The 12,439-nt window shown below is 37.5% G+C and overlaps 1 protein-coding gene across 1 annotated transcript in view; it reads left to right on the top strand.

The window, feature by feature from the left end:
* Positions 1-376: 376 nt before the first annotated feature.
* The window catches only part of GPD2 (glycerol-3-phosphate dehydrogenase 2), a 99,748-nt gene continuing 87,685 nt past the window's right edge, over positions 377-12,439 (top strand). The window contains exon 1 of the mRNA XM_016198249.2: positions 377-486. Within this exon, the coding sequence (XP_016053735.1) occupies positions 385-486 (102 nt within the window). The 5' untranslated portion in view covers positions 377-384. The remainder of the gene's footprint in view (positions 487-12,439) is intronic.

Raw genomic sequence — 12,439 nt, 5'->3', positions numbered from 1 at the left:
TGGAGGGGATTAGGGCTGAACAAATCTGCAAGGACACTGTGCAGTTTTGTCAGATACACAATGACATTTCTTTTCACAGCTCTCTTGACTTTATACTGTTTAAATATCCTCAATTGTCCCTTAATTTGCATTTCTTTCTTTAATTCCTGTTGGAAGGGAACTTTTGTGTAGTCAATTCCCATGTCTAGGTTTTTTTTTGTTTATTGTTTTTGAATGGTAATATTAAAATGACATGTTAGTAACTTCCTTATTTTATGTTTTCTTTATTAGTTTAACATAGTTTTATAACCTACACAGTCCCTTTTTATTATTGGGACTGTTCATGCAATAAAAATCCTAATTAACTTGTTTGTTTCCGTTTCCTTTTTTTTTCTAGGCTAAGAAATGGCGTTTAAGAAGGCAGTGAAAGGGACTATTCTTGCTGGAGGAGGTGCTCTTGCAACTATTCTGGGCCTCTCTCAGTTTGCCCATTACAGAAGGAAGCAAGTAAGTAATGGTAGATGTATTGATTAAACTATGAAACTTAAAGAACTGTGATATGGGACGTGTTCGCTAACGGTTTTATTTAGAAATTACTGTTTCAGTTTGATCTGAAGGACACTAATTTGGAAGACTACCTTAATGATCCTTGAAAACTGTGTGTATCTCATTTTTAAAGGGTAACTTTCTTTATCAGAAAGCATTATATAACTTAGCCTCTGTGTTGACTCTTTGGTTTTAAAAGACTGCTTCATTTTTGAGTGCCAGCATTTGTTCATTTAGACTTTCCTTGTTTAATTCTTCCAAATATCTGGATACCTTCTATGTTGTGCCAAAAGTTTGCCTTATTAGAAGGCAGGCAGCTGAGAAAGGAAATGGAAAAGAAAGAGCCTATATAAAAGGCCCAACTTTGAATCTTGGTTTTGTTTCTTAAAGGTTTAGTTGCTTATGTAGTATTACTTTATATTTGGTAAAGTTTTTATGGGGGAAAACCATGAAAATGAGATTGGTATCAAGTTTCTAAATAATTTAAAGTGTTCAGTTTATTTTTATTTTTTCCTCTTTGGTGAAAAAAGGCACTACAACTATGTCTTCCCATAGTTCAAATTAATGCTGGGAAATAATTTTGGTGAATGGTTTTGTGTGTTTTTTTTTGAAGCTTGAAATGCTGGTAGCCACCTCAGTAGTCAGTATAAGTCCCCCATGACCTAAGGACATTTTGTGATACCAGCAGGGTGATGCATTCTCTCTGTCTCGCTTTTTGGGGTGGGAAGGGCCATTCTCTAAGCAGAGATGGAGGTGAAGGAATTTGGGAAGCTATTTGTAGCTGGGTTATCTATCAACTGCTCATTTTCTACATTTTTGTGAAAACCTTTAAGCCATGGCTGTCTTACACTGGTTGTTTGGTAGCTTTTGGCTACAGGGTGGTGGAGCCAGCCACTTGCTTTGAGTCCCATGTCTTGAATGGGAAATACCACTTTAAAACACATATTAAGAAGAATCAATTTGCTGGCTTATAGTTTTTTTCTTTAAAGCTTATTTTTAGTGCTTCCTCCTAAAGATAGATATTGAACATATTACATTAATCTTTTTTATTCTTAACTTTGAGCACCTTACCTTAGGGTTTTTCCAGGTATATATTTGCAGGTATTATTAATTGCCTAACTTGTTATTGAAACTTATCTTTACCCTTTGATCATGTTCGATGCACACTCCTTTCTTTTAAAATGTTGTCGTGTTTCCTTAAAAGTGAGTGTCAAAAGATGTTCTGTTGAGGCTGTTTAGAAGTACAGTTTTGTTTGGGACTTGGGCTTTAATGGATTAGATTACTTGTGCCATCCTTAACCAGTGCTAGCTGTCTGTAATGCTACTGGGAAATGCCAGTGTCAAAGGTAACGACATTTAATATGATGAGTTGTTGCTAAATTTATACATGGTTTATGACCACAGTAAGCATGCTCTGCCTCAGACTTTATAATTTAACTTTGTATGGGGTAATACTGTGTTTTTTTTTAAATGTTTGATCTCTCTTTTATTTCAGAGAATAGAATAAACAGTTGATACTGTCTCCAATGAATGCATTTAGAGGTGAATTTTAGTCTTTAAAGTCAAAGATGAACAAGGGCCTGCTGATTTCTGGGACATTTTTTCACTTTTTCTTTCCTACGTTAGACATCCAACCACCCTAATAGCCAAAATGAAACAGATACCAGCAGTCTGAGTCATTTATAATTTTAAGCTGACAAGTGTTTTTGAAAAAAATCACCATAGGCAGATCGAATCAATGAGTTGCATAAGGTATGTATCTAAGTGAATGCATTCTCTTGTGGTGATTTCTGTCCCTTTAAGCCACTGCCATGAGCATATTTTGGGTAGTAGGTTGAGATGTAGCCATAGGGATTGGCAAAAAAAAAAAAAAAAAAAAAGAGGGAGAGATAATGGGTTGGGGGGACGAGGGGGAAAAGGAGACCAAATCATTTAGCTATTGACATAAAATGACCACAGGCCTCAGCTGTTCTCTCTCAGAAACTATCTGCCAATCAGAATCATTCTAGGCAGGAAAATTTTCCTGACTTCAATTGTCAAGAAAAATCTGCCCCTTGATATCCGTTATTTGGCTGAATTTTGTAGAAGTATGGCCTTAAATGTGACTAGGCATGCTCCTTTCTTTCTTTTTTTTTTTTTTTTTTTTTTTTACAGAGCATTACTTTATAGTATTGGCTTGTGTTTATGTATTTTTTTTCCAGTTTTCTAAAATGATTCCAACCAGTAAACTCTTCTCCTTTGAGAGTATGTTGGTGCTGAAAGCCCAAGATGCTGATGTATGAGAAAGCTGTCTTTTGACTTTAAGTTCGGGCATATTTTGCTGGCATTTCTGTACCTGCAGAGTTCTGTCTCCCCTGGCCCCTAGCTTGTGCTCATTTGATATCCTCAGTACAAAACTTCTTTCCTAAAATGCAGAAAGGGATTGTATTCGAAATACAAATGGGGTGATTCTAATAGTTGATCAGTTGTTAAACCACATTTGGCGATGGGATAGTTCTGTAAATGTTTAGGTGCCAAGTCAATTAAATTTACTTATATTTGCAAGGGAAAGAATTTTTAGAAGGAAAACCATCACATATACTTTTTTAATTAAACAGAAAACACAATTAAGAGGTGGCTCACTTACTTTGTAGCCAGTTGCTAGAATAGGTAAGGAAATAGAAACTGTGGAGATGCTGGCAATTTGGGGGGCAGGTTGGGGGTTAGAGGTGATAGCAATGATTTTTTTTGGTCTCACTTTACTTTGTAGTATGGCTCCTTCATATAAGCACATTGTTTACATTTATATTATATTTTTCAATGGTCAGTAGTGTGCACTGTTGACCCAAGTGAAGCCTATATATATATATATATATATATTTATTTTATTTTTTTTTCTTTTGAATAAATGAAGTCAGATTTAGGGATGGAGATCATGGCTTAAGGAGAAAGCTTATTATTATTATATTTTCTTTTGGAGATTGGCAAACTAAATGTTCAATTCCAGGGAGGAAGCTGGTAGGGGAAAGGAGATAAATGTTGGCTGACTTTTACTGTGTCCACTTGCAGGGGAAGAGGTTTGTGGCCACAATGCATCCCCATTCCAGGCCCCCTTCCATTACACATGTAGGGGTTGAGTGGTCTTGAAGAGGCTTTCTGTTCATTTCATTTCCCCCTTCTTTTATTTCCTCTCCCACAAGTGGGTGACTAAGTTTCCACAAAGACTTCTTGATTTTTCCTCTCCCCAGACCAGCCATATGTCAAGGGACCGGAGGCTGAGTAGTAGGGTTTCCACATCCCAGCTCTATCTTAAGTCCCACCAGGGATGCAGCAAGCAAACTACTTCTGCAGTGGTGTGCAGATTTTCAGGAGCAAGGAATTTGTCACTTCCTATTTAGTATAGGTCTGTTTAATAATAAACTTTTAATGGGAAGGGACTTAGGGGATATCCAATCTTCCTCTCAGTACAGGATGTTCTTCTTACGATTCCTTAATATCTAGTGAGAGAAAAGTGTTACCTCATGGGAGACCTTTTTTTTTTTTCTAATTCCAAGCTGAGAAGAGAATGGAGTAGATGAAGATGGGAGTTTAAATTAGGAGAGAGAACCTTGGGTATTTTTAAGCCACTAAATGACCTTAGTGAGCAGCAGAGTGGAGTGTGCTAAAGTCAGGGCTGTATGGGGGTTCCTCAGGGGGGCGGGAAGAATGGCATTGGCTGGGAGAGAACAGGGGCAAGGACAAGGTGGGAGTGCAAAGATTTAACGAGGGGTCCCCTAGGCTTTTGTCTTTTCATAATAGACCAAGGACATTTTTTGAAAATTAAAAAAACAACCCTCTACACTCTACATTTACTTCATACCTTCTAGGTCCTCACTGGAAATATTGGTGTGATAGTGTGGGTTTCTTTTCAACCCCAGTGGTATGGCTGATGTAACAAAGACCTATTTAGGTCAGAGGGTGGGCCTTCTCACCCTCTCACGCAACACATGCTAGGTTTGTTCCTTCCATTACCCGCTCTGAAGGTGTAGTGGGCTTTGTGAACCAACTCTGAGGTGGAGGCTCGGAACCACCCAGAGCTTTCTCAAAGCCCGGATGTGAAAGGCTTTTTGTTTTTTTTTCCTGCACCAGACATAGGCTGGGAGTGGGCTTCCGAATATAGAAATCTAGGTCTCTCTTCAGTGTGAGGAGTGATATTAGGATCAAGGAATTGAGAGATTCCAGCTACTGATGTTTTATTCCTGAGCAACCTAACAGAAAGGACAAGAGCACGATCTCTGATGCAGTCGTCTGTATCTGATACCTAGCTCTACTTTTTAAGAACTCAGTGACTTTGGGGAAACTGCTTAAATTCTCTAAGCCTTCTTTCCCCCCATCTGTAAAATGAGGAGAGAAATGGTACAGTAAGTCTTTTATAGGTTTCATGACTTTAAGTGGAATGATGTATAAGGAAACCAATTTTACCACAGGCCAATTGATATAAATGAGAGTTAAGTGCCTATGGATGGATCTTGAGAGTATCATGCTGAGAGAAATAAGTCAAATGGAAAAGAACAAGCACCATATGATTTCCCTCATATGTGGGATATAAAGCAGAAAGCAACAGACGAACAAACAAACTCAGAGGCACAGACATGAAGATTATCAGAGGGAAAGGGCGGGTGGGGGAGGTGGAGGAGCATAAAGGGGGTCAAATATATGGTGACGAAAGGAGACTAGACTGGGTGGAGAGCCCACAGTGCAGTATACAGGTGATTTTTATAGAATTGTACACTTGAAACTTATTGTATTAACCAGTGTCACCGCAATAAATTTAATTTTTTAAAAATAAGAGTTAAGTTCCTATGACATCTAATCAACCTTATAACAAAATGATGTTATTTGAGGACCTGCTGTACTTTCCTCATAGGATTGTGGAAGAGCAGTCAAGCCTGGAAGAGTTCTAGAACATATTAAGCTTTCAGAGGCATTAGCTATAAGATTCCCAGGTAATATGAATACAAAGCATGGCTGTAGTTGGCAAGAAAGTTGATTCTTGCATTCAGGGACGCCTTTTTAAGACTTTGAGGTTAGTAGCAAATGGTATGTCTTTCATCTGAGGTTGTAGGAGAATGGCTAGAAAACAGTTATACAAACACCCTTTTGTTTTCTCTTCTCCTTGCTTTCTGATCTGAAGATGAGCCAGTAACAAGGTGGACAATCCCAATTATTGACTTAAACTCTTTTTCGAAAGTTGTAAGTAATAAATTTCTTGAAGTTTCCGCTGTTTCTTTAAGTATTTAGGCTTACGTGAGCTATGGCAGATTTGATTTATATTGGCTGATATGTTCTTAAAAAGTTGTGTGAATATAGTCTTTTTGATAAATTAGTTAATGTATAGTACAATACTTTTTATTGGAATTCTATGGTGAAATATTTAAATAATAAACAATATTTTAAAAAATGCTCTAACCTTTTTTGGTAAATCAGAATTTTCATATATCATTTTAGCTTGAAGTACAATGCAATTAAATGTATCCTTTCCTAAAGTCAATGATGTAGTAATAGCTGTTAATGACAGGACCTTTATGCTTTGCAAAATAGTGTCTCACTTTGTAGGAGACGGCAATTCACTATACTTTGAGTGGCTTCTTAAATACTGTAGTTCACTTTGCTTTGTGTTTTAAGGGAACAGGAAAAAAATGATAGTGGTTATGTGTTAGTTGGTTGAATTATGGGTAAACCTATGCTACTTTTGTTGTTAATATCCTCAAAACCCATGAGGAAAAACATTTATGCTAATGAGAGGCAAAGTAGTGCTTGAATAATTAAAGTCCATAGGAGTTTTGAGGACATTGTTTTAACTTCAGTCTCTCCCTCTCAGTATATTATTTGTAAGAGAGTCTAATAAACCAGGGCCTTTTGATTGTTAGTACCAATGACTCAAAGTTCAAAAGACTGGCAAAGCAACAAAGAATCCAATGATCATATCTAGTCAAAGAAAGAAGTACTTTGGGGTTTATTATAATGGATCCCCAGATGAAAGTATATTTAGTCTCCTGAATGTGTCTCTTATGCAAGTGTGGCTGGGTTTTGGTGAGCTTGTTACTGTGCACAGGTTATGCAAGATTTTAGACCTCTAGTTTCTTCATAAAGTAGGGATAATATCACTTTACTCCTGGGCTCTTTCCCCTGCCAAGCACTAAGTCAGTCAGTAAATAGAAGCCAATGATTACAGTACCTGACACATGGCAGGTCTATGGTACTTTCTTTGATATAAGAAATGAAAATTTGAAATAAACTTAACCTTGTTAGGCATAATAAAAAAGATATCACACAAGATTTCTTTAAATAGCTGAGCTTTGGTTGACATTATATTGCTTACGTTAACTGCTGGTCAGAGAAACTGGTAGACGTCAGAGAAACTTGAAGTTCACCTGAATAACGAAAGAAGAGAAACCAAAATCCTAAGCGTAACACCAAATGCTGATGAGGATGTGAAACGTTTGGTGGTTTCTTACCAAGCGAAACATATTCTCACCGTATAATTCATCTGTCACACTCATTGATATTTACTTAAAGGAGTTGAAAATTTATGTCCATGCAAAAACCTGCACATGGATGTTTATAGCAGCTTTATTCATAATTGCCAAAACTTGGAAGAGACCAAGACGTCCTTCAGTAGGAGAATGGATGAATAAACGGTGGTACATCCAGACAGTGGAACATTATTCAGTGCTAAAAAAAATGTTGTCAAACCATGAAAAGACATGGAGGAACTTGAAATGCATACTACTAAGTGAAAAAAAGCCGCAGTGAAAAAGCTACGTAGTATATGGTTATAGGCAAAACTCTGGAGACAGTAAAAATATCAATGGTTGTCAGGGGTGTGTGGGGGGAGATGAGTAGGCAGAGCACAGAGGATTTTTAGGGCAGTGAAATTACTCCATATGATATCATAATGATAAGTACATGTCATTATGTATTTGTCCAAACCCACAGAATGTACACCACCAAGAGTGCGCCCTTAAGGAAACTATGGACTCTGGGTGATTATGATGTGTCAGTGTAGGTTCATCCTTGGTAAAAAATGTGCCATTCTGGTGAGTGATGTTGACAATGGGGAGGCTATGCATACGTCAGGGCAAGAGGCATATGGGAAGCCCCTTGGTTTTCCTCTCAATTTTGTTGTAAACCTAAAAATGCTCCAAAAAAAAAAATAAAGCCTTTAAAAATATATACTTAAAATCTTAAGTATAGTGTCTGGAACCTTATATGAATTAAAATTTAAATTATAAAAATTTCACTTATGCATCACTTTTCAGTAATATCTTTGATTGAATATAACTATATATTTTTTGAACACACTGTCTTTAAGAATTTAACCTCAGTTGTAAATATTCTTCTGATTCCTAAGCTAAAGCATATCTGTGGGTTTGAAATTAGTATAACTTTTCTTGAGCACTGATGTAGCTGAAATAATGTGACACGTTTGCTTACCAGATTGCTTTTAGCTTCGTGAGTCAATTCAGGCTACCAGACTTGTTTGTTCTCTCTGAGTAAATAATCTTCCATCTCCTGAGGCATTTTTCATAGTTTCATAAACAGCCTTACTCTTTAAAAAAAAAATCTTACGAAGTACTGTAATAGCAGCTGTTCTTAAACAGTCTTCATTTTTGTTGATTTTAATGTTTAGGTGGAAACTATATTGTTACATATCATATGAAGAATGTATATTTAGGAGAAGGGACTAGAGATTGAATAATAAGGTTCTGGATTCTACTTGCCTGCTTAAAGTGCCGTCAGCATCAGTTCTGTGAACTATGAAAGAAGTATCTCTGCACCATGGTTTGGAGGGGCTTGCATTTGATGATCTGTCTTTTTGGAGCTTTATCTCTATGGATTTATTTTTCTGTAACTGATGGGGCCTCGTTTATCACAGGAAGATTCTGAATCATGTGTGGACTACATACAAAGTAGGCGACTTGTGAATCTTGGGTTTGAAGGCTAAACATATCTCATATTTATGTATTTAGTAGAGTAAGCTAATTGATGTAATAAACAATGCCAAAGTTCATCATAATGAAGGTTTATTTCTCTCTCACATTACAGCTCAGTGTGGATAGGTTGGGGACTTGTTTCTTAAAATTATTCAGGAACCTGAATTATTATAGTGGCTGTGCCTCAATATAGGGCTTTTTGACATACTGGATCCTTTTCAACCCACTGTAAGAGAGGGTGGGAAATGTGATCCAGTAGTGTTCTCTAGAAGAAGAGAGAAAGTTTGGTTAAGCATCCAGCCATCACCTGCTTCTGATATAGTTGACGAATGAGCTATATTTCTTTTGATGAGAGTTTTATTGTAAGAGTTTATGCCAAAGACCCTCTGCATAGATTTCTGGAAGAACTGTTTTTTTCTCCTAGAAACACAACTAAATATGTTGAGGCTATGTCTGATATCTAAAGCTTGATGAAGATTCTGAATGCACTGTATTTTCGATAAGGCCAGTTGAAACTATTCTTAACTACTCTATATGGTTAACTGTTTCTTCCGAGACATGTTTTATCAAAGCACTAAAATTATGCAGACAGAGTTGGAAATGTTCTTTGAAGAGCATCCTATCATCTTCCTTATAATTTTGGTTTTTGTTTAACACTTAGCTCCCAAAGTGGGGCCATGGCAATATCTTTGAGTTCTAACTCACACCAGGCCTCCAAGGAGTTGGTGATGCTATTTTACTGCTGGCATACAAAATCAGCGAGGTTAACTGTACTGCTATAGGTCACACAGTGAGTCAACGACTGAGCTATGATTAGCGTTGACAGCTGGTGAGCTTCTAGGCTGTTGCTAACTGAGCAACACTGACATTCATTTTGATTTGACTTTGCATTTCATTTTCAACTATTTATTCATTTTAAGGTCTCTTTGAGAAACTTTTTAGGAATGTTGTGGGACTGAGGAAACTTTCCTTAAATGCTCTGGGGAGAGTCCTTTAGCTTTTCTCTCCCCATCTTTCTGCTTAATAGTTAAGTTGTATTTATGTTAGAAAGGCTTCCTCGAGGTACAGCTTTGCAAATTAAGAAGAAAATAGATGCTTTAAGATAAGTTAGGCAATATTAATTTTACTTGCTTTGTGATTTTTTTAACAAAAAAGTTTTGAGATCTAATTATAAGCTTGTGAGTACAAACTACAGAAGTTATAAATATGGGTACATATCTGATGAAATAATTCACAGAGAAGTGGAAGGTGTGCGTCACAGATTTGACCCCAGACTGTTTTGAATATATGGTTAAAAGGTAGCCAGGGGCCTTCTGGATTGCTTGGAAACCGTCTTTGACATTGGTTCACCTTGGGGCCAGCATCTTATTCACCTGAGGGGGAAGAGGGGAGAGTGAGCCTTCTTTTAATTCTGTATCCACTTCCAGGTATAAGCGTTAGGGAAGCTTTTAAGGAAAAGTGCTATTCCTTGGAACCCTGGTTGTCAACCTTACTGTCCATTGCGGCTGGCTACAGGCTAGGCAAGGTCCCTGGGACTTCTGATTACACTCGCTGCCATCAATACTTGCCCACATTGCTGGTGTCAGAGAAGCTGGTGGATCTCTGGGCCCAGGTAACGCACATATATAGGCAAAGATAACCTAGCAGAGGTGAGGGCATGTGATTTAGAGTCAAACCTGGGATCAAATCATGGTTCTCTCCGTGACTTGCCCAAGGAATCACCAACCTCAGTTTCCTTGCCAGTCAAAGGATGCCTCCTTCTCCGGTAATACTTTAAGGGTGATGACATGTTAGAGTGTGTGGTCTAGCAGCAGTCAGGCAAGTGACAGTTCTTGTCTTCTTCCCTCTACCCTCTCATATCTCAGGCTTCCTCTCCAGATTTTCTAATTCTCAACACGCTATTGGAATTGAAGAGCAATATCAAGCATAAACACCTCCAAACACATATTCTATGTTTTAAAAATATTTATTTGAAAATGGATGAAACATATCCCTTAAACCTCAGTTATGTAGTCTAGTCTGATAAGAGTTTATTTGAAATAGAGTCAGACAGAGCCAAAGGGTTTTCCCTATTTTTCAGCTATAAAAAGTTTTATAATGATATATTATGACTGCTATTAAAAGAGTTCTCTGCGATTTCTCAAAGGAATCCCAGCCACTTAAAAGTTGGATAGCTCAAGGTGAACTAGAGCTCCGTTCTCAGCCACCCTGGAAGGATGGACTTGTCTTGTTTTCTCTTGTCTGGTCCCTGATGAAGATGACAGTCTTCTCATTTGCAGCCCTTCCTATAGCATAATAATGAATCCATCAGCAAGTATGTTTACATTGAGAAATGTTGCTTACTGTCATGTAATTACAAGAAAAAAATCATTGTTTAGAATCACAGAGTGACTCAGGAGGTGAAGGCCATTAAAACATCTTAAGGTTCACTTTAAGGAGGTGCTTGTTGCGTTTTACTTTCCAGAAATATACAGATATAGTAATTCCATTTCAGTGAGAACAAAACACGAAGCAATTTCCCTCAAATTTAACGGTTCCATTACAATATGTGATTGAATCACATAATATGGGAGAGAATGATAGTTGCAGTATGAAGTGATTTGCATGAAACCCTACTTTATACTCCAATTATTACTCTACATGATTGCAGGACAACCTGGTTGTTAATTGCCTGTGGTCTTTAAATAAGCACTTCTTTCAGAAATAGACAGTAATTATTAGATCTTGTTTTCGGTCTCACTCAAAGTTGCAAATGTCTAGGATTTTTTTTTTTTTTTTTTAATTTGCAAGTCTAATGGTGCATAGACATAGTGAAGCTGATCTCCTTCTGAATCCCGTTCTGTTCTCTGGTATGTAAACTCTTAAAGACTATGAACTTGACTTTCAATTCCATGTCGGTGTTCACTGTACCAGTGTCTTGACAAAAGCTGTATGTTTCCTATCAGAATGCTGGAGGAATTTTATTTTTTAAAAATGTATATAAAAATTTGCTTGCATGTTAATAAAACACCCACTTCCTCATAGTCCATAATAATCTAATATAGTCAGAAATAACAACATGAAAATAATATTTTGTATTAGATATTCTTCTAATTCTTCTAAGATAAACATTTTTTTTTGTTTGGGAACTGTGGTTGGAGCTGTGCTAGGCAGTTTGCTTTGTATCCTGGGCTCTCCTTTCTTCTGGCATCAATGGCTGAATTAGGAAATAGATTCTGAATCTGGTAGTGCTGGGCTTGTCCTGTCTTAGGCCAGAGTTGGCAAACTTCTGTGCCTACCAGGGCCAGACTGGTAATCTGAAGCCAGTGAATGGGAATGCTGGGCGAATGAGCAAAAGCCTTGCCTAGGGGGAGTGCTACTGTTCAGCTTCAGCATATTTATCTCAGATAGAAATTCTAATTTTTATGTAAAATACAGTAGTTTTTAAATACTGGATGTGTTGCCCATGCTTTTGCAAAAGTAGTGTGCTGACTAATTCGCTAGTAGGACTTCTGGTTTAGCACATGCTATTCCTTCTTCCTTTCCTGTTATTGTCACCCAGCTAATGCCTACTAGTCTATCTTGACATGATTCAGTTATAATTTCCAGGAAACTTTCTCAGGTCTGGATTAGGGGTGCCTCCTGTTGGTTCTTGTAGCCTCTTCTCTGTCGTAAATCCAGCTGTTAAGCAATGTTATAATTTCCTTTTTATCTTTTTGTTTTCCTCCAGTGTGTAGATTCCTTGAGGGCTTTCAGTACATATTGATTGTGGGACAGTGGGTGAGATGTCTTCTCCGGACACTCAGGGTTTTGGTGTCTCAGGTGCTTTAGAGCAGATTTACCTTTCCAAGGCTTCTTCCCAGTGTCTCTGGATCAGTCTTGTAATGGAGCCTGTCTCCCAGATTCCTGTTTACTCAAACTGCCTCAGAAGGAAGGAGGGTGAGAAAAGGGCAAGCCTGGGAAGACTTGGAGCACAAAGG

This window comes from Miniopterus natalensis, chromosome 8, assembly GCF_054644295.1.
Source record: "Miniopterus natalensis isolate mMinNat1 chromosome 8, mMinNat1.hap1, whole genome shotgun sequence".
Classification (NCBI taxonomy): Eukaryota; Metazoa; Chordata; class Mammalia; order Chiroptera; family Miniopteridae; genus Miniopterus; species Miniopterus natalensis.
This window is presented reverse-complemented; position numbering and strand designations above follow the sequence as displayed.